Genomic DNA, 22,904 nt, shown 5'->3' on the forward strand with positions numbered 1-22,904 from the left:
AGCTATGGAGGGAAAGTGAAGCAGCTCATCCGGGAGCATCGTCCCCCGGACACCCCAGCCCAGCAGCTCTGCCTGGAGCCCAGCAGCTCTGTGTGGGCACGGCCTGGCGGGCAACGGCAGAGCTGGGGGAACAACCAGCTCGCTCTGACCTTCCCCTTGGGTTATACTTCCTGAATCTTACCCAACTCCAATATTTTCTGGGTTTTTTTTACTACATATTGGAAAAGACTGGTTCCACCGTGGGCAGGATTTACTGGTCATGACTGCATTACTAAGACAGAGCTCTATACATAATGTCCTAGGAAAAGTATGGCAAAGAAACTCACTCCTGCTGTGACCCATGTTCCTTAACTGATATATTTATATTGTTTATAATATCATTGTAAAGCTGTCTCCCCAGATACATCAGTAAAATGAAGAAGGATCCCACGCTGTGCCTGCAGCCACCTTCCCAGAGGAGCATGCTCTGCTGGAGAGGTCAAGAGGAATGGGGGGACGCGGGGCGCAGCAGCATCTCCCACCCTGACGTCTCCTTCAGAGTCACCTGCACGGCTGCTCACTCAGCTGGGAAAAAATCCAACATATAAAACTCCCCCAAGAAACCTCAATGTCTTTATCCAACTTCTCTGAAAAAAGATTTTAGAGATGCCACACAATACAGTCCTTTTTAGCTATTTGTGCCCTCGAGCCATGCATTAATACAGCTGAGACTAAGCTGGATTGAGGGAATTTTAAATTGATGTATTGGACAATGTAGAAGGCTATTAAAAAAAAAAAAAAAAGCACTCCAGAAAGAAAAAAGGAAAAACTCAACACAAAACTGGATTGTAAGCTGAAGATCTCATGAGGTCAGGGTGAACGTACTAAACCGTACTAACTGGAAATGTTATTAATAATAGCATCTTATCTCCTGTAGCATAGAAAGTACACTGACTAATAACAATACACTGATTAGTAACAAACTCCCAAATCTTAGCATATTAGAATTTAATCATCTTCTTTTTAGACTGAGGGAAAAAAGCGGTGGTCAGGGCAGAGAACTCTTTGTATTTTAAACTCACCCTTTTTAAACTTTCTGACTTTGCACCTTGGTGGAGCCGTACTAGCCTCTCACTAGTAACTGCTGTATGCTGAGAGCATCTTGAAGTTGCACAAGGGCATTGCAAGTATCTCAGAAAGAAATACGAGCGCGTCCATACACTTTTAGAAAAGAACACGCTTTTGAGACTGCATGTAGAAATTCTGACTCCATGTATACAGATGTCAGGTTGCTACTAGTAAACTTCAAGCCAGAAAAAAGTCTTTTGTAATTCAGGGGTATTAAATCTTTCTTAAAATGTCCAAATCAAACTAAACCAAATGAGCTATTTTTTTGTCAGTTGCTTTTAAATTCAGTTCTTTCAAACACCCATTAAACCTTTTGAAAATTAAATGAATTTTATTTTTAATGTAATGTGCATTTGTGGAGATCCGAAGAAAAGCATGTGGTCCCAAAAGCACGTGTGTTTTTCTAACTATACAAGTTGGCCTAATAAAAGATATTATCTCTCCCTGCAAACCTTGCCTAGCTTCAGTTTTCCTGGCTGAATAAAGATAACAGAAAAAGTTTAATGATTAACTTTCACGTTCTCTATTTTCCCCCTTTATCAGGCTTTTTCTGGCCGCTAGCATTCCTGCCTTGCCGCAAAACACGGGCTGCGGGTTCGGGGGCTGCACGCACCCACCTGCGGGCAGCGCCGGGGACCTCAGCCCCAGCCTCCACACACCTCCTCCTGACACATCACCACCTCGACCCCCTCTGGACCTGAACATGGCTGGAACAACCAAAAACTCTTCCAGAAAGATCTCAAGTAACACTGGAGATGTGATTTCTTTTGCTACAGTGGAAGGAAGCTCCAAACAAGGACTGGGGTGGAAGCTGCAGTGCCTCCGGCCGCCCCACCTCGCCTCCCTGGTCCTCTCAAGGCTTTCGGAGGCTGAAACAAACCCCTCCAGAGCTTTCCAGCTGGGCTATTCTTGGGTCCTGGATGAGCAACACGCACCAGGAACGGGCAAGAACATACTTAACATTTTTTCTCATCCCTGACCCTAAACACATTCTCCTCTGATTAGTGATAAGCCACGGCCACACACTTCACATCTTAAATTACGACAAGCAATGACTACTAAGCATCAACACTAACTTTGATACCAAAAGTACCTATTCCCCCTGATACACGGCATCTGTCAGCACAAGCGATGATCACCCCGGTGAGGGTTTCTACATGGGGTTTTGCTGCACGCCCAGGGTGGGCTCAAGTCAAGGCTAGGTTAAATTCTCATCGTTTTGCAAATCCTACCCTTGTAGCCACTTCACCCCCACCTCTCCCGCACCAGCCAGACGGCACTCAGCCCGGTCAGCCGCACGCAAGCGTCTTCTTGTTTATGGAAACCACGTTCAATGTCCAAATATTGCACAGTTCCTTGAATAATAGAGCTTACAGTCTCCGTAATTTATCATCGGTGTTTAAAATAGTATCAAAAACCCTCCCAAGTAATAATGGATGAAAAATTTATCTTAAAACAGAGCTATTTAAGCTGTGATAATCTACAAAAATCTTCGCTAATCTGCTACATCTTTGAGCAAAAGAAATACACGCTCCCTGCGTTTCTAATAAAGCAAAAATGAACATTGGCAGAGCAAGCAAAATCATCTACAAATACAAATCAACCTTTTCTCCTTGTGAGCCAGAGTAGCCCAAGGGATAACGGCACAATTATGCCTCTGATGTATTTATACAGCACATTTCATCTTCATTAATCTAGATAACACACTGGCAGATTCTTATTTTTCGATTCCAAGAATGATGAGCTATTCCTGTGCTACAGCAGTTCAACACCCACCTCTCCCTCAGCCACGCAGGGCCCTCGGAGGTCTCCAACCACCCCCCTGGGGCACCACGGCCGCCCTCTCCCCACCCTCCCACCACCTTGGCACGGGGCTGCACTGCCGCAGCCCTGGCTTGTCCCAGGCCTTGTCCCAGCTCCAGGCTGCGGCCCAGCAGCCCCCAAAGTTCACCACACACATTTGGTCACAGCGTGGGGCATGAAGGACCTCATCCAAGCATGGGGCAGCCCTGCCCTTGCCTCCCCCGGCTCTGACGCATGGCTTTTCTCATGGGGGCAACCTCAGCAACGCAAGAGCTAAAGGAAGGAGATCAGGATGCTGGAATAAAGCACTCCTGCAAGGATCTGTATTTTCTCTCTGCTTTTCGTAAGCTGACAATTTGGTCAATAATCTTCATATTTAAGGTATCTTATTTTCTTGTGCCTGCAAAGGGTAGCTGCACTGCATGTCCCGCGGCTGCTGGGAGGCATTTCCCACAGACCTCCTCGGTGCCTTAAGCGACGAATAAAATCCAAAGCTGCAGAGAGACTGACTGCTCTTGAAACCACGTTAAACTATAATGGGCTGAAAACATCTTCATTTTTATGTCTCTTCACTATCACAGAGAGGAAAGTCAATGCTGCTGTAGGTAAGCACAGACTATGGGTTTACCTAATAACGTATACTGAAGATAGTGAAAAATATTTCAAATTTGCCTACAGTTATAAAACCGTAAATCACACGGAATGATACCACTGCAGTAAGCTGTTTTCCTCTAACGGTTTTCTATATTTTATCGGTTCAATAAAACCCATCACCTATCAACCTAAAAGCTGTAGTTACATACCCTATGGTTATTCTCAATTAATTGATTTTTTTAATCTTAAAATTGTGCCACAAACCCACTGGAAGAGCGAGGTACAGCAAAACGAACTAATCAGATTTCATTTCTTTCTTGGGAAGGAGGTGAGGGAGGGGGGAGAAAGGGAGAGTCCTGCCCTGAAGTGTCAGAAAGTTGACAAAGTTTCCTGCCTTGCACTAGAAAGCACTTGGCAAAGATGGATGCGGATGCATCATACCCCTGCCTACAAATCTGTACACTCGATTACGTCACACAGATTACAAAACATAGCAAATGAACCGAGTGGGCTGAGAAAACTCTCTGGGATCATGAAAAAGAAGGCTCTTGCCACAACAATGATCTTAGGTAGTGTCTGTGTCCTAGGGGATGGCAAAGCCCCTCGCGCATTAGCTGCCACTGACATGAAACCACCCCGCTGGCTGCAATCAAGAGGTACAGACGGCATGGCAAAGAGGTGAAGTAAGACATGGTACTCATCAAGAAACCCAGCTAAATGAGCATTTTACAATCTCACAGACAAATATGTCTGTGTTTTCATGGTTCATTCCACAAATACCCAAGAGGTAAACTGTACAATACTCAGTGTAATCTATTCCTTTAATTAATACCTTTGATAGTACAAGGAAAAAACCAATATTGTGAAAAAAAAAAAAAAAATCTATAAAACATGGCCAGCTGACATTCTTAAGAGTACTTAAGAATACCGAGGTGGCTTCGTAATTACCCCAAAACCCCTTTCCATTTAGTGGCATTACTTTTAGCAAGAGTTTTCCCACATCTCCCCCTGGTTCTCAGCCCAATAAATGGGTCACCTTCCCTCTCTGCAAGCGGACAGATTCTGCGCCCATTTGTTTCCCTGATACCCTCTTCCACCAGAAGGAAAAAGGTGATTCTTCCACAGAAACTTGTTAGAAGTTGCTCTCCACAGAGGGATCGCCTAAAAGAAGCTACACAGATCTTGGTCACAGGGTCTAGAAATGATTTTGTGAGTTTTCTCAAACAAGCTATTTTGTTGCTCCTCGGAAGAAGCAGACCTTGAGAGATCTGCATTGAAGAAGATCCCTCTCAATGGCTTGTTCAAGGTCTAGCCAACTGACATTGATGAGTTTCAAGATTATTTTTTTTTTTGCTTTGTACGTAAGGCAAGGGTCACCATTCTCGAAGGACTCCTCTTCAAGCTCTCAACGAATGAGCATGATGGATCTTCTGTACCAAACGCAGCCACGCTGCCATGCTCTCCAGCAGCTCCGCAGGAAGCGCTGGACAGGACACTGCACAGACACCCACAACAGAAACACGTCTCACCCTCTTCTGCCTCCTTACTTCAGACCGAGCTGGTGAACCACGCTTGCTGCCAGCATTAGGTACAGAGCGCACACCAGGACTCCTCCCCGGCATGTGCCTGGATGCAAGCATTCAGCCGACTCGAGACTGCTGCGCTGTTTCTGCCCCTGTCAGGCACATAAACAAAAAATCAGTTGCTACTTCCTTGACATTCACATGAGGAGTGCCTGGAGTCAATGGGTTCAGTGTGGGGATCATTCAAACCAGCTGCGGCCAGTGAAAAGAATCCATTCTTCATTCCTGCGACCAGGCTTGCTAGAAAGTAGGGAGCAAATGTTCCACCCAAAATAGTTTTGGTCTGAGCACAAGAGAAGCTATTGGCAACAACAACATTGAAAGAAAGAATGTCTCAGCATCAGGCTCAGATGCCTTGCAAATGTATTTTGTATCCTCTACCCCAAATTGTATTTCTTTCTGCCTGTAACAGACTACATGCTTTAACCGGCTCTGGCAGATTGCTGAGTGTCTTTATTTTGGCTAGTACAGCGCTCCCTTCCATATGGGACCTATCTAGGACAGAAAGCAGATCTACTGGGATGGAGAGCCCAACCCCAGCTGAGCACCGGGCCACCACGGCCCTCCACAGCGAAGCCAAGTTGTGCAGGAGTCCAGGGCAAAGGGTGCAAATTGGGCAGCTCCTTGGCTGCTCACTGTTCCCCGGAGCCACGCAGCCCGGCGTGTTCCCCCACGCTGGCCGTGCAGTGCAGCACCTACACGATGTGTGCATCTGCTGGGTGTCCTCTCCTGCCCCAGCTTCCCGGTCCACCCCGGACCGATGGTGCAGAGCAGGCTCTGGGCAAATCCTCCTCTGTGTTGTATGCACCCACCACCATCCCTCCACGCACCCAGTTCTACCGCAAGGATGCTCCGATAGTATTGCACAGCGACCAGGTCTGAATGGCTGGGTCTTTGCTGTTTATTTTTAACCTGCAATGAATTTGAAAAGCAGAAGGTGCTGCTGTTGCTAGGGACGCAAAGGTAGAGTAGCAGACACGAAGAGTCCCCTCTGGGCGAGCTACCGGCCTGATCTGAGTGTTTCCTCTGGGTTGACTGGCAAGAGCAATTAATCCTGACGCGGTGCATGTGTTCCGAATTTTGTGTACTTCAGAAATGAAACGAGAAAAAAAGTTATTGTGCTTCGCTGTGAAATATCAAAAGCACTGAACTGTGATGCATTAACATGGCATTGTTTTCAGGACTCTCGCCCAACTCAAGGCTGACAAGAGGAGCGGGCACACAGGCATTAAGAAGCACACATATTCTTTCCTCGCACACCCAGCTCCTCCTGCACGGCACAATAACGCATGCAAATACGTCTCCATCCTCTTCATACAGTTATCAGCGCAGCGTAAAGTAAGGACAATGCCCGTTAACAAAAGATACAAGAGAGGATAACAACTAAGTTAAAAAAGATTTGCATTTATAAATGTCACAATATAAAGGAAATGATAAACCCCTGCAAGCCAAGTTTCTAATTTGGTCTTAATCTCACTGGGCATAGCCACGCCAGTGTTGGCTGCCTCTCCGTCTCCTTTCCATTGGTCCGGACAAGCCTTTTCCCAAATCACAACAGCTGGCTGGAGCAACCCTCCACCTCCTCCTTCTTGCTACAACTTTCCCTTAGAGCATGATGACTTTTAAATCCTTTCAGGCTCAAAGCCCGGTAAGCAGTAAAGCCCAGCACAAAGTGATATTTATTTCTCATAACTATTTTTTTTCGTATAAGAATCCAATAGAAAAATAACCTCAGCAGTATTTGTCATAGCCAGAGATGGATTTGAAGCTCTGACGAAGTGAATGTGCTGCACATGGCAGTGCTTTGTGCGGCACGCCAGCTTCTTAACAGAGTTAAAGGAAAAGCCTGCCCTAAGCCAAAGCTCCTATCTTCCTTCAGCTGTAGTAAGGAGCGACTTAACATCTTTGGGGGAGCCGCAAACTTTGGTATGGACAAAGAACTCAAATGAACAGCCACAATGGCTGCAGAGTGGTTTCCTTAATTAGAAAGTTGGCTGCGTTCGTAAGGAGGAGGAAAACAATGCTACAGCCAAGGCAAAGAGCAAGTAAAAACTGTAGCACATGCAGTTCTGGAGGAAACAGAAACCGGCTCTGTCGGCCCCCCTAGATCCTCCGAAGCCACTTGTAATTATTAGGCTGAAAATCAAGCATGATCCTGCTGCTGAATCAGAGCAGTACAAGCTTGTGAATGTGACTTGGCCTTAATTAATACATTTTGACAAGGCTCAAAACACTCCCCAGGCGATTTAAGACACCGTAAAAAATCAAGGAACTGACAGGTTTTGACCTCAAGATGTCAAATACAGAACTGCTGTCTAGCTTTGATGAGCTGTCACTCTATCCCGCGGACATCCCTACTGCAGCTAAGCATTTCACGTCACGGGCTGCAACCACACAACGTGGTCCACAAGACTACCGGCATGTTCTCAGAGCATCAGTCAACCCAGCTTCAACAGCGTCCAAGAATCCCCGTCGGTAGAGCTGCAGTGGTGGTCTTCTCAGCCCTCTGTCCTGCTCTGGCGCTTGATGGGTGATGGGAGAGTACAGAGTCACCCAGCGCTGTGTGACCAACTGGAAGGGAGCCTGAGAAGCCCACACCTCGCTGCTCGCTTGCTGGCCAGGTTTGCCTGGCTGTCCTCGTGGAGACCTCGTGTGCTGCTGTAGGAGAACTAGAGAGCTGCGTAGCAAACGGAAAGCACTAACCAGGAAGGTTGTGTGCTTTTTTAAGCAGCAGGCCAGATCCCATCATGATAACACAATAAACTCTCTACGAAGAGACATTTCAGACTGTACACATCTCTCAAGCCAGCGCACGGTACCTCCCAACAGAGAGATGGATAACTGCACAGAAAAGTGTAGAAAACCACAGGGAGAGAAACTGCAGCTTTCCCCTGTGCCGGTCGCATGCAGGTCTGTCAATCCAACCAGCACCTGACACCTGCGATCAGAAAGAAGCCGATACCTGTCATGCTGAGACGATTGAGCATCCCGCTATGGAAATTCAAACGGCCGGTTGCCAAAACAGCGCTCCCGGGGAAGAGGCAGCTGTGCCATGCGTCTGGGGAGACCGGGAAGGCAAAACGAGAAAACGCTCCTTGGCTGCAGCAGCAAACCAACATACTGCTGCCTCTCCTAAGCACAAGACTGGCCAAGGAGAAACATGGGTCATGGACCATTTCCAAGGGTGCACTTGAGATGCTCTTACTGTAATTGAACATGAAGCTGTGGCCTCCCAGGGCTGTGCCGGCTCCTCGCCATGGCGGGCTGCCACCTTGTGCGACTGAGCATGGTGTGTTTTGTCGTTTTCTCCTTCAAACCAGCCACCAGAATGAAATGAAAGGCGGATGCCTGACATGAGGGAGGCTGAGAAGCACGGCTGCGGGCTGCAGACAGGTGACTGGAGAGCGATGGCAGCAGGAAGGCTGAGTTTTCGGAGCATGGCTCCAAAAGAAAATCTCAGAGGACACACGATCCTCTTCCACGCAGGAGATGAAAAAGAATCATCCCAAACTGGACAGGGAGAGGTGCAGCTCCTCGGAGGGTCTCTGCCCCAAACACCTCTGCAGCAGGAATATGGCCATCACTCCAAGAGACCTACAAAATTACCTTACATCTTACACCCAGGAGCTCCGCGTGGCTTGATACAAAGCAGCAAAGCACAGGTTACACATTCTGTTTACGAGAAAATTAATCTTAAATGACATGGAGTGAAATCTTGGATCTGAGAATAATTTAAAAAAAAAAAAAATTAAAAATTTTAACTTGCTATTTTGCCAAATTCTGCTTGATAATCATTGCTCAGACCCCAAGGCCTCCCAACCCACTTACCAAACATGGCACTGCTGTATTTGGGTGGACCCAAGTCAGAGTATTTCTAACACCATGAAGGGTAGAAGCTAGAGGCGAACAAACAAAGCATGTAACTAAGCCAACTTGAGAGGAGGAGCACAAAAAAATTCAAAACACAAACATTTTGTGCATGTTAAAGGCAGTGTTGTTCCCAAGCATGGAATACTCTCCTAGAAACTGGCTACCTCTAGGGCACGGTCTGTCCTGCTGCAGTATTTTGGTTGGCTTACTGTTGCTGACTCCGGTGTTTTCCCCTTTCTTCTGCTCTCCTACCTTCTTCCTTCCTCTCCCACTTCTCCAGATGTGTTTGCACTGAAAGAACGCTGCTCCCGTTGACTCTGCGGGGCAGTTTCCAGCCTTGCCTATGCACAGTGGTGCTGGCAGCCTGGCTGCTGCCTGGGCTGTCCGGCATTTCTTAGTGCTTCTTGTTCAGTACTACGGTGCTTTGGCTACGTGCCTTATGAACGATTAAACAAACAAATAGGTAAGAGGCATATTAACTCAGCATGCCTAATAACTTCCCCGAGTGGGAGGAAAGGAAATTGGAGATTCCCCAGGAAACTATCCCAGTATGCAGAGCATGGCCAGACTCTCCCCATTTACAGGGGGCATTGCGGAGACGAATCATATACTCTTGGCACCTGGGGCAGGCAATCCACGACCGAACCATAAAACCACCAAAAGCAAGACAGGAACTGCATTGCAAACTGCTTATCTTCTCCAGTCCAGCTGCTGCTCTGGAACCTGAGGGCTCTGGGAGGAGTGCGAGAGGCTTTTCAGAAGGAGTTAAAGCAGCACTCTTCCTTACTGGCATCTGACGCCTCTTCCTTCCTGGAGCAAAAGCAGCTCCCTGTCCCCGTGGGAGAATGGTGGAGCATCTCCTTTGGCTCTCACTAAGTGCTCTGCAACTTCCCGTACCGTAAACCGGCTGCGTAACACGAATCTGCACTGTGCAAAACCTCGCGAGCACTGAGCCTTGCAGGAGCCAATGTTGTTTCTCCCAATCCTTCTGTGAGATCTGCTTTCCATATGTCTCCGCCGATGTGCTCGCCTTCTTCACGACTGCGAAAGACCAGTCTCCCTCTCCGCTGATCCTACCCCCCTCCCGGCCGCAGCCCGCCTGCCGGCTGCACCTGAACGGGTACCAAATGGTCGGGTTTGCTTTTCTCAGCACCACTCTTCTCGCTAACGCCACCACTACCTAACACCGTGGCTACGCGTTGTCTCCAACCTCTGCTTCAGCAGTCCCGCCGCTGTACCGGGGACAGAAGCCACAGCAGGACGGGACTTCCCTTTGCGCTTCCCAGGACAAAGCTCATCTACTACCAGGAAACAACTACCAAGAGAGAAAAATTCAGTTTCAGAACTAAGTACAAGTTACAGAAGTCATATTTACTACAACTTCCCAAACTCCCTCTTTTCCATGTGCCACCTTAAAAGAACAAGACACTCGAATGGATCTGTTCTGGGTTTCTCTTACACACCTCTCACAGCTGCAAATCCTTTACAAGGTGCTTTGACTTAGCAAAGCACCTGTTTTTCACCCCAAGCACTACCTTCCCTCTGACAAATATCTCTGTTTATAGTTTGGAACTTTGTAATACTGAGCCACGATGAAATTCATTATCTCCACACACTCCTGTCGTGTCAATATTGCACAACTGCCATTTCTCTTTCTCCTCCTCAACTGCTACCACGATTCCCGTTGCCATTAGGGAAGGGTCATTAGCTTTCACAAGTGACCTCCTTCAGTTTATTGCAGCCCATAGCGTCGCTAATCTTAAAATTATCCCCAAATATAGACAGACAGATATGCCACTTCTGATGTCTTCTGCTGCATCTGAGGATCTTCTTCAAACCCCTCTGTAAAACAGCCAGCTCTGCCTTTCCCACAGACCCCGTCCCTCTTTCTCCAGGGAAGAGCCACTGCTCCCTGCCCACTATTGATGCTTTTGTGGTGGAGCAGCCAAGTGAGCTCTGCAGGTCTTGCAAATCCAGCTCCGCTCTGCTGCTGTCACATCATGTCCCACCTCCATGCTGCCGTAGCGTGTCCCATCTCCTCGCCTGGGATCCTTCTCTCCGGGCAGCCTGGGGCTCAGCCCGTTCTGGGACCTCCCATGACTCTCCCATGACTTCCCACCTGCCTCCAGCTAGAAGTCCTCTCCTGCTTCTTTCTCAGAGACACAAAAGCCTCAGTTTTTTTCCCCTTTCTGCTTTAATCACCTCTAACTCTGAAACACTTTTTCTGTTTCAGGAGACCTGGATGCTCTTTCCAGCCAGCTTCCAGCTCTCTGTATGCTCTCAGATTTCCACGCTAATGCTCCAGACTTCGCGTAGTTCCATCAAGTTTAAAGTCTCAGTTTTTGCTCTTTGCACAGCTATCACTCAGCTGTGCCCAGTGCAGCATGTATGGCAACCCAGCCATTTATAATGGTCAAAAAGCCACAATAGTTTTTATCAACTATTTTTGTACAGCACCCTCTTTACAGCAGAGCACAGTGGGTCCATACCTCGGTATCATTTTCATTTTCTGAGTTATTTTTTGAGAGCATCGCAGCGAGCTAGTCGGGCTGGCTTATCTGCTTATATGATCAGGAGCAGAGGCCAGCCTGATATATCACAGTTTTAGGCTGAGTAAACCAAAAATGTGGTAAGTTGCCTAATCAGAACAAGAACGGGAATATTATGATTTCACATAAAACTGAAATAACAGAAATGAAGAAAACAGAAACATTCAACCACATGCGCAACTAAACCGCTTATAAATGGCAAATGTCCAAACCAGAACAATAGTTCTTAACACACAGCCAGTACTGCACTCAAAGTCGGGCCGACCATGCAAAAATAACAGAAAACTAAATAGTCAACATCAGTCCCACTTGGTACTATACTTGAAAGCAATTTGAGCTTTAATAATTCAACAGAATTTAATTTGCTGCTAGTATGAAAGGTGGATGTTTTTTCCCCCAAAGCGTGATGTGGATGGATGTCCGATCTCTGTAAGGTACACCCCAATTTGTAGCAAGTGCCAGGCGTGGGGCCAAACACACCCTCGCCGCCCGCGGTGTTCTCCGGATCAGGCCCACAAACCACAGAAATCGAGATCAAGCAAGAAATCCTCTACCAGATTTAAGGTGCAACATTTGAAACCGAGCAATATTACCGATATTTATTTTACCCGTAAGCCCTTTATTAGAATTTCATTTTGGAAATTTTCAATTGCGAACTTGCGAGTGTTCGGTGGAATTCCTTTTTATGTCTTGCTTCAGACCGTTAATAACAGCTCCAGTGCTAATGACCCAGCTCCTGAACGTACAGAGGAAAAACAGCACTTCATGAAATATTGATACACACTTGGAAATTTGACAATTATCTCCAGAGCTCCTTGGTAAAATCTGAAAGCAAATAAATAGCAAACATTTCCTGTACTCATTAAAATACTGAAAAACAGAGAAAGAAACCTACTCATTATCCATTTGACAAATATAACCTATTATTTTTAATAATGCACAGGCATTCAGTGCATGAAATTTACAGCTTCTCTTGCTTAAGGAAACCATTGGGTTTGTAGATCTAATTTTAAGAAATGCAATATAAGTAAGTTATAGGGAGCCGGTTGCTTTTGCAGGGGAGGGTAAAATCATTCTTCTATTGAAATCAATGGCAAAACTACCATTTTTGAGACGGAAGCACAATTTCACTCACTGCCCTATTTTGGAAGCTGCTCGTCCAGAAAGAAATTCTCCAAAATGTAGAAATAATCATTTCATTGGCCTTTCTCATGCAAGCTTGGGAAACAGAAAACTGGAGTAAAAAAGAGCTGATGAGCTCGAGCGAGGGGCTGCTAGTCCACACGATATATCGCTGTATCTCGCTCATCATGGGCCAGCGAGATGATACGCAGGCTCGCCCTCTGGCCAGAGCGCGGCACGGGAGATGCCACACTGCTGCTCACAAACACATGCTTTTAGGATGAACGGCAAGTACAGAGAACGCCTTCCCCTTCTGAATAAATATGAACCATAAGGGGAAAACTTTCAATGCAGAGCATGACAGGTTGCTCGGCATTGCGTTACAGTGCAATCATCGGTGTTATTACAGTAATTCTGCTTTCTGGACCTTTGAGCCCTGGCTGCGGATGAAACAGAACCACGACCGCTGCAAACAAGAATGAAATGGAAATTTAAGATCCTTAAGCCAAATGTTTCAGCTGGTAAGAGAACAACTTCCACTCTTATGCAGCTCCACTCAACATGAGCAAGAATTCGAAGACAGGGAAAGCCTGAGATCAATAGGAACTGGAACTGCTGGCCAGGGGGCATAACTAAAGCTACATTTTGGCTTTCCCGATTACTTCAGTGTCCCAACAGGTCAGTCTAGATACTGATAAGCTCTCTGCTGTCCACACTGAATACTCTCTTTTATCTTTCATAATGCATAGTAATCAAGATTCCTTTCATCGACAAAGCAAAACAGACGCACTTGCATGAACTACTGTACTTTTTGAATATTCATTTAAAACTTTATAATAAGGCATTCAGAGGAAGGCAGAGAACACAACAAATGAGTGCGTGTGACATTTCCGTTCCTGGTTTTTTTTCAGTCTGTGGGTAACAGTGAGAGACTCCAATAAGAGACTGGACCGTCAGAAGAAAAGGCTAATAGTCTATAGAGGTGGTAAAGGAGCGTGTAGGAGGCAGCTTGAAACCGCTCAGGGATTTGCAGTGTTAGAGCAAGCGTCACGAAACGTGTTAGGGCTAAGAAGACGAGCGAGGAACTCAAGGGGGCATCGTCAGGTTCTTGCATCCCATCACCCTACGACGCCCAACGCGGCTCCTTGGCATGGAGGTGACCCACCCGGGGATACCACCTTCACAACTGGAAAATACATGCCAAACGTTTCAAGGGACCTCAGTTTTGATCTTCTTTTTCTGACTTTTTTATTGAAAATATATCCTAAATTATTTCTTATCGTTGTGTTTGCTGTCTAAGCAAAGTCCCCTCTGCTTATTTACTTGCCAAGCCGGTATGACAACCTAGGAAATAATAACAAATTGCTTGATAAACAAAACAAGTCACTTCTGGCAAACAATGAAGACTCTGCAGATATACTGATCCAAATGGATAATGACTGATACACTGATTATATTTTTGAGAGTTTTTCTCCCCATTTTCATGTGTATATGTATCTGCATACATAAATAAAACATGAGAATGCCATCTTGGCTGTTCATATCGGTATTTACCTAGTTATCTCCACCAGCTCCAACCACTCAGGTAAGCCTTCTTACAGTGACAACCTGCTTATCTCTCAGATTACAGAGCCTAAACCACCCTCCTCCACGGGACTACGATGCTTTTGGGAACTGCGGGAAGAGTACTGTACCCTCACTCTTCTCCCAGCCTCTCCTTGGCTGCCTCTTCTTCCATGTGCAAGATGTGACGAGAGGCCATTTCCCTTGGCCACCCTACGTTTGGTGGTTGTGATGCACCCCCAGGGCCTGGGGTGCTCCCAGGAGGGAATGCCACGGGAGGGAAGGGACCACAAGCCTCCAACACTGACCCTGCTGCTGGCAGCGACGGCACCGGCTGTTCAAATGCAGAGCACGCTGCTCGTGCATGTGGCAGCGGGGTCTGCAGACACTCTTTGCAAACAAAAAATGAAATTTAGGTATTTATGCCTAGCGAACGAGGCTAGGTCAAGGTCTTCCAAACTACCTGAGACCTAGAGACATCACACTGGGGAACTGTACTGCAGCAGCCTTGCAGGGATGCTGTGTCACACGGAAAGAGGTACAGGGTGGCCCCGCGCAGGCAGGGCTGGGACCGCTTTACGTTGTGCCATGGGACCCACGTTTAAGCCGATTGTTGGCCTCAACACCCTTTACGCTGGGGGAGAGGACGGAGGAAGGAAAGCCGGGCACTAATCGGCTCCATCTCCTCCGGAGCAGCTAATTGGATTGCGAGTGCAGAAGGCAAGGCCCCTGGACAGGGCGCTGGCAGTCACGCCAGCCAGGCCCAGGCACTCACAAACCTCCTATTTCGCTAAATAAAGCTGCTCTAGTGCAGAGGGTGAGGGTCCCGGCACGCTGCCAAACACACCTCTGGCCAAAGCCTTCCTAGGGACGCACCCGGTTGCGCTGCGGCAGGGCACGGCTGCCCAGCACCCTCTCTAATGGAGAGGTGGAACTAATATCGCCTAGGAAAAATAACGTACGTGACACTCCTCCCCCGGTAACATTTCATCTTTAACAAAACACTAGAAGCAGCAGACGGAAGAGATTAAATATTAGCTTTCCTTACCAAAAGCCAGTGGAATGCTGTTAATGTCAGGTTTTATTTAGGTGCAAAAGTCAAAAGATCATCTGCCAGTTGCTATATATAAACCTTACTAATATATGTCCTGTGTCTGCAACATTTATTCTAAATCAGTGGCTTAATGATTTTGGTCTTCTGCTTTTTAAGGATTCAGCTCAGCACCTACTTTGCTTTTAAAAATAACAGACAGATCAGTTGTGCAGCATTTTCATTAAACTGGTCTGTAGTGTAACGCTGTGAGGAAGACAAGGAGAAGAAATATAAAAGATATTTAATACAATAATGATCAGAAACCTTTAAAATTTTTTCCCTCTGTGAACGCTAAGTTTGTAGCTATGGAAACTACTTATGAGAAAGCTAAAAAAAAGTCAGCAAATACAGTCAGAGAATGATCTGGATATATGAAAGTCCTAACAATGATAGAGAACTACAGACACAGGGTAAAAGGAAAGTGTAAATTGAAGATGACAACACTTGTGCATCTGACAACATGTTCTCCTCCGACAGGCCAAATTCATTTTTATTGCCATGGCACTAAAGTCAATGAATTGCAACTGGAATGAGTTTGACACTTTATATTGCTTTTGATAAAACCATTCTAAAAAGCGTATTTCAACCTTTAAAAAAAGTATTTTAAAAGCGTATTCTCTGCAATCAGTGAATCGCGTGTGTATATTGGCCAAGATAGTCAATATTTTATCAAGGTAGTTTTCAGCGCATCTCTCGCACGCTCTGTTCTTCAGCCATTTACCCTATTAATACAAGCAGTCCTGATGACTTCAGTTTTAAGATCCATACACAATACACATCTGCACACTTGTCGACCAAGCTGAGGCTGGTCAGAGTATGCACGTGCAAGTAACGCTCAGCCCGGTCCTTGTGAGCCTTTCAAAAGGCTTTCCCAAACTCCGTGTGAGTACTTCCAGCTAATACCTTTATCATATTGCATATTAATGTCTTGCAAATGGTGCTGTGACCATCGGGACAGCAGACATTAGCAAGACATGTCTGCTTATTTCAATCAAATATTTTTGTTCCAAAGTTACAATCCCAGTTAAAATCATTAGTCCGTGGTTTTGCCAATGAATGCAGTGCAGACGTACTTTACCTGCAGTAACACACTAGCTGGGAATGGCTCCAAGGACTCGCTATGGTCTGTCAGGTCAATGTGCAAATTAAATCAGATTTATTCAGTACACTGAGCCTCCTTTGGTGCTGTTTCAGTCTGGGTAGTTAATTGAGCTGCCTTACATGTATACATTGTGATTACATGCTACAGTCTGGACAGAAAACAATGTGAAGAAAACCTGAAGCTGATTGCTGAACGCTATATGGTACGTTGGGCAAAGAATAAACCAACCTCAACGAACGCTCATGGAATTTATACTGTGTATGAAATATCACCGCTAAACTCTCTGCCCATAAAAAGCTATGACGATTTCAATGCGTTACTCTTAAAAGAACAGGCAAACGTCCCTCTTTTACCATCCTTGCACAACTGTCAAGGCTCTTGCTCCTGGCTATGCCCTCTGCTCTTTGGGGGTTGCCCACGTGAAGAGCTTCAGCCTGCAACTGATGTGCAGTTAACACAATTTTTATCTGCCATAGGGTGGAAAATCCCAGTAAAAAGAATTGCAATCAAGTATTAAACGGTGTAAGCAGAGCTGAGCTAATCACAGCGAAAGGCATTTCTAGCTGGGCTGTCAGCTGGTAGAAGAAGAGTCCCCTTCACAGTGGAGAGAACTTCTTGTCCAAGGAAGGCAGCTACCCTCAGCCTGGCTTTCCCTGCTCAGGAGAAGGTCAGGCTTTTAACCACATTTTACAGCCAACTAATTTTGCTCCTCCTTCCTTATGACACCTACCCAACTTGTACGGGGCAGCCCTGTTTCTCATCCCTCTGGGAAGCATGTCCCCCTCTGTGATCATTTGCTTTCATATCTTCATATGTAAACTAGAGTTTGAAAAACCACCCAAGACACTTATTTGCAATGAATCACTGTTCCTCATTGGAGCTCCCTAAGTCCATCATCAGAAACAGAAATCTGGACAGATTCCTCATTTGGGAGAAGTCTAGGCTAGCTATAAAAAATACAAGACTTCTTATCAGCCAACTGCTTTAAGACTTGGATACAAAACTATAAATTGAGTAATCTAATAAAAATACTAACAAACATAATAATTTGAAGATGCAACATTTTGGAGCTGGAGCTCAAGTAATCTGATCAGTGACCGTTAGGCACAGTTTGCCCTTGCCAGCTTTGCTGACCTATGCTATTTATTTCCCAGCATTACCGCCCACTTGAGCACGAGGCTGGCCCCAAACCCGCTCTGGCAGCAGACTGCCAGCCGACACGGTTTTGTCCCTCAGACTTCGCAGGGTTTTTTTTCCCGCTTGCCACTGAGATAACTTGGTACGTTCACTACCTGTGACGCTACGGATGGCGAGGCCGCAGGAGCAGCCGGTCCCGAGGACGTTTCTCCCCAGGGAAGCCATTCCTGACAGCTTCACGCACAAGGTCTTGGTGAACGCAGAGAGCGGCAGCTTTGTCAGAGCCATGGTTGGGGACTTCCCGGGATGGGAAGCTGGCTTGGCTCCGGAGACATGGCTCTTGGCTCCTATGCCCTGCTCCCACTGCCACCACAGCAATGGGTTTAGGGTGCTCGTTCACCACCTTCTCTTCACACAGCTCTGCAATGCCCCGGAAGGGCAATTTATCTGAATTCTTCTTAATAATTATTTTATGAAATGCAAAGAAGTTGCAGCAATAAATCTCGTTGCTGATTTTCCCTTACCTAACGGCAGTGAAGCGAGGGGCCCATGAGCATGCGGTGCGTGCCTGTATCCCTGCCCAGGTCACTGTCTCTACCACCAGAAACACCAGGCAGGAGAAGACACCTCCCTCTCGCGAGCCCTCTGCCCGCACCCCAAAGTAAACAGCAGCTGTGCAGAATCTGCATGGAGTGTCAAAGCTCAGCACAAAATCACAAATCGGGTATCTAGAAACAACTCACTGTAGAAAAACTACAATACATAGTCCAACAAGACTTCAAAAATAACCAAAATGACCTATTTTAAACCCCTGTCCATATAACAAGCTTCAAAACATCACTGGACTATAACATACATTTTATAACCCTCCGCTGACGGAGAAGATATTAACCTATACCGACAGAAAATATCTGCAGCCGTTCAGAGACAGAGTTTAATACTGAACTTGCTTTCACCTTGCAACTCAAGTATCCACAGCCAAAGCTACAGCCAGGAGAAGGCTCGTCGCTCCTGAAAACGCATCCTGTCTCTTCCTGCTGGCAAATACGATTTTCCTGGATTTAGTCAAGTTTCTGTCAGCTGCTCAATGTTTTAAAAACACCTTAACGTATTTGTAATAGTCGCTTATCACCTCGCATGTGTGAACACTCCTTAGCAATGGTGTTCCTTAAAGAGTAATTCCTCAACGCAGCTCAAACATCTACAAACCGCCACGCCTTCCATTTTTAATCCGTATCCTTCCATTTGCCGTGTGTCTTACCTTGGCTTCTACTTTTAAAATATAGTTTAACAGGAAGAAAACGTCTCAGCCTATTTGGAAAATAAAAAGGGGAAATAAATAAAAATGAAGACAATTTTACAGGTCCTACTTCAGCTAAACCTTTCAGGGACTTCAATGAGAAGATAATCTTTCTGTGATTATGGCCAAACCCTCTCGTTGCTTAGCAACACATAATTAAGGAATATGTTTTCAGATCCGCTTTGCAAGCTGGCCATTATCAGATGAAATTACTGGAGCAACAAATGTCATCCTCATGCAAATGAGTTGGTCGTAGGCAAAAAAAAAAAGAGGGGGTTGAGTAGCGAGAAAGAGCTCAGCAGCACAGAAATGCTGCTGGCTTCCTCTTGTTGCGCACCGGTGATTCTTTTAAAGGGAAGGGATAATATCTAGATTTTTAAAGAGCGGGGTTTGCAGTTTATATACGAGACCCACGGAAGGAGGGGTCTGTTTCTGGTGGCAGAGGAGACCGCTCCCAATGCATGTGCTCCGGCGGGCCCTCGCACCAGGGCTTTCACTGCATCGGTACCGACCGGCTCAATCAGACGTACCACAAATAAATGAACATATTTGTGTTCCCCGCATTATGCCAGTTCGTCTTTTTTTCAGGCTTCGGGAAATTGTTTATTTAAAAATACTGCCTGGATGTACTACTTTTGCATCTGATCCATGTCAACACAGAACGTGTTGCCTAATATTTAAGCATTTTTTAGAAATCAATACGTTACACCAGCTACATAAAGGACGCGTAAGCGTGAAAGAAACGGCATCTACTTCCTAGCTGTGTAATTATGGTAAGCCAGGGAAAGGGGTGCGCCAAGCGTCTGCATTTTGACAACTTTATCATCTCCACTCACAAAATCATTCTTTATTTAGATTCCTGTGGAATGGCATCACCAGTTTGGCACCATCTCTATGCCTATAAATGGTATCCTTTTATTAAAGCTTTGTGCGCGTACGCTGGTACGGCACATTGTTTGAGACTTGTTTGCATGGGAGTTCAGCTGAACTGCACAGGGAGAAAATTCCCTGCTTGCAGGGTCACTACCAGGAAAAACATTTCAAGGGATTTCTTTCCCTGTTTTCCAAACAAGGCAAGCCACAAAGGAATGGATTTGCCAGTTTTCCTCGTACTTCGCAGTGTGGTTTTGGGGGTTAGTTTCTGTCAGGCTCTGAGCGTTAACATCAGCGTACATCTCCGAAGTGGAGGAGCGGAGCCTGCTCAGCTTATCCAGCTTCACATCTGAGCAGCCAAGGGCCTGAGCACTTCTCCAAGGGGAAGGGAAGAGGAGGAGCCACCGCTCATTTTTATTGTTCCAGTGCTTAATGACAGGCTTTTAGTTTTAAGCACAGACCTATTACTTTAACAGCTATACCACTTCACTTACAGGCATCTCTAGAAGGAAATCAAGGGTTTTATTTTGTATGCCTGATAAAACAGCAAATTAATAATAAGAAGAAAAGACTTAGGTAATGGCCAAAGGTAAGTCGATTCTCGAATAACACCATTAGCTATCTGATGAATTTAGTCAAAACAATGCTAACCATTTCCTCGGAGGAACACATTTGCGCCTGATAACAGCGGTAAAAAGTCAATCTGCAGCAAACCCTGTAGCCCTAATTGCTCAGCCAGCGCAGTATCTAATCTCCTGTTCTCTACAAACAACGGGAATGGCAAGATTAACCCTGGAAGCATTATCTGAAATACCGCTCACTTTTAACTGAAGTTGGCTAAACAAATAGTATATTTGGAATTTAACGGCAGAGTGAGAACCAGCATCTTTAGCTCCGTGTAGCCAGCGCAGCCCTGCGAAGAAATCCCGTTCCTTTTCTAAATAGGAAAGTGTCTAATATTTAGGTGTGAAACCCCAATATATTTCACTGTGGGTTTTTTGGGGGGGTAAAGTAAGCAACAACAAGGCAGTTCTAAACTACCGTATGGGCTAAGACCCTTCGGAAATTACTTGGTTCAGGTGATGCCATGGTGGAGACAATGACGGGGGGCCCCGTGCGCCTGCTGAGCTTCGGGTACGGGGAGAGCTGGGCAGGGAAACCGGGTCCGGTGGGTGCCAGGCTGCCGTCCCCCGGCGCTCCCGGCCGGCGGAGGAGCTGCGGGCTGCCGTGTGGGCTGGGTGCTGGCGACGCTGCCGCTGTCCGCTCCCTCTTCATCAGCTCCATGGGCACCGTGTAGGTGGTGGGGTAGGCCGTTTTGGGGCTGGCGTGCGGGTTGGCCGTGGTCATGGGCATGCCGGCCGGAGCAGAATAGGCAGAGGCTGGACGCGGGTGTGTGTTGCAAGGCAGAGGGGTGTTGTATCCAGAACTGGGGAGGAAGGGCGGCCCCTGAGGAGCCCCTGCGGAGGCAGGGTAGGTGGTGGTCTCCAGCAGGTGCTGGGTCGGGGCACTGGATGGCCGGCGGTGCATCTCTCCCCCTCTCGGGGAGAACGGCTGTAGCGGAGGCGGGGGCTGTGGGGCGGCAGGGCCATCCGTGGTGGGCCCTGAGCCGAGGGGTGCCCCATAGTCTCCTGGCAGCTCGCTGCGGTGGCTGAAGCTGTTGGAGCGGGTCCTGGGACGCAGCGCCCCGCTCCTCCGCTCCTGCCTCTGCAGTTGCATTTCTGCCTTGTAGTTGTGGGCGATGCGGGAGAGCACGCGGGCCTGTCCCAGGTTCGGAGCCACGGACTTGATGTCATTCTCCTCCATCATGGCCAGCAGGTTGGGGGAGTCAAAGCCCTGCTGCAGCAGGGCGGCGAAGGTGCTCTCCGAGACGCCCTCCGCACGCAGCAGCGCCACGAACTCAGGGTCAAAGCTCCTCTTCCCCTCCGGCCCGGTGAAGGCGGGGGGCACCGGTGGGTGGGAAGGGGTCGCCACCGTCGCCTCATAGCTGTCGTAGGGGCCCTTGGCGCCGGCACTCTCCCGGCCTGGCCCGTAGCCGCTGCCGCCGCTGCTGCTGGGGTCCACCACCAGGCAGGTGGGGGCGGCCTGCCTGCTCCCCACCGGCTCGGGGGGCCGCTCCGCCCCATCGCTGTAGGCCTGCCTGCCGGGGAAGGCGGGTGGCTCTGCCGCGTACCGCGGGCCGGGGGGCTCTGCGCCGTACCGTGCTGGCGAGACATCTCTGCCGCGCATCCGCTGCGCGTCCATGGCCAGCTTGGGGTCCCTGTAGAGGCGGGTGGCCTCCGGCGGGGCGGGTGGGCGCCCCGGGGCCTGGTCCCAGGACAGCCGGCTGCCGGGCGCCCCGTAGCCCGCCAGTGGCCTGCTCACCAGGTGGTCGCGGTAGAAGCGGGGGTCTTTGGGCGACCTAGCCGCCAGGGACGGGTCGCTGTAGTAATCCTGGGGCGGCAGGGAGCCCCGGCCCGCCATGGCTGCCTGCCGGTCGCAGTAGGCGAAGTCGGGGACGGAGCCCTTCCTGAGGGGCCCCGGGGCAAAGGTGGCATCCTGGTACGGGTACGCCTCTTGCTTCAGCTCCATGCCGCTCTGCAAGATGATATCGTTCGCTCGTGGCGGCTCATACCAGCCGCCCTCGCTGCCGTAGGTCAAGGAGCTCCTCCGGCCCGGTGGCCTCTGGTACTCGAAGGCGTTCTCGCTCTCCCAGTTGCCTTCATACCAGCCGGCAGCGTCCCAGCTCTGCGAGCGGCCGATGTTGGGGTGCTTGCTGGGGATGGGCATCGTCACGAGGCCGCTTGCTCCCGCCGAAATGGAGAAGAATAGGCGCCTTCCTTCTCAGCGCTTCTCCGTCGTGCATCAAAACCAGACCGTGTTTCCACCTGAGCCCTCCTGGGACTTCAGAAACCACCGACCGGCGGTTTTGCCTTTCAAAGTGTTGCCTGAATTATTAATTCTTCGAAACCTTAGTAGGCAAAGCACGCAGCGGCTGCTGCCGCCCGCTCTCGCTCCAGGTCGGCGGAGGGAGAGACCCTTCCCGTGCAGTGCAGCCGCAGAAGAGGGCGGCCGCGCTCAGCCCAGATGCTTTATCCTCTGCCGCTGGGGACGGCGCGCGCACATGGACAACTGGCCGAGCAGTGCGTGGGGATTAGGAGCTAAATAAAACCGCTAAAGCCCTCGCTCCATGTGACATCATTTTAGCCCGATGAAATCTCCCGCGCCGACC

At 48.0% G+C, this 22,904-nt stretch overlaps 1 protein-coding gene across 5 annotated transcripts in view; it reads right to left on the reverse strand.

Moving 5' to 3' along the window:
* Positions 1-22,904, reverse strand: part of CTBP2 (C-terminal binding protein 2) — a 144,709-nt gene that overhangs the window by 25,442 nt on the left and 96,363 nt on the right. The window contains exon 1 of one of the 5 annotated variants that reach the window (XM_087764087.1): positions 20,767-22,597. The exons of the other annotated variants lie outside the window; for them this stretch is intronic. Within the exon in view, the coding sequence (XP_087620213.1) occupies positions 20,767-22,462 (1,696 nt within the window). The 5' untranslated portion in view covers positions 22,463-22,597. Of the gene's footprint in view, positions 1-20,766; positions 22,598-22,904 lie in introns of those variants that run through there. 5 annotated transcript variants of the gene reach the window in all.

Source organism: Nipponia nippon, unplaced genomic scaffold (genome assembly GCF_047370975.1).
Source record: "Nipponia nippon isolate SJK-2023a ecotype South Korea unplaced genomic scaffold, ASM4737097v1 scaffold_3, whole genome shotgun sequence".
Classification (NCBI taxonomy): Eukaryota; Metazoa; Chordata; class Aves; order Pelecaniformes; family Threskiornithidae; genus Nipponia; species Nipponia nippon.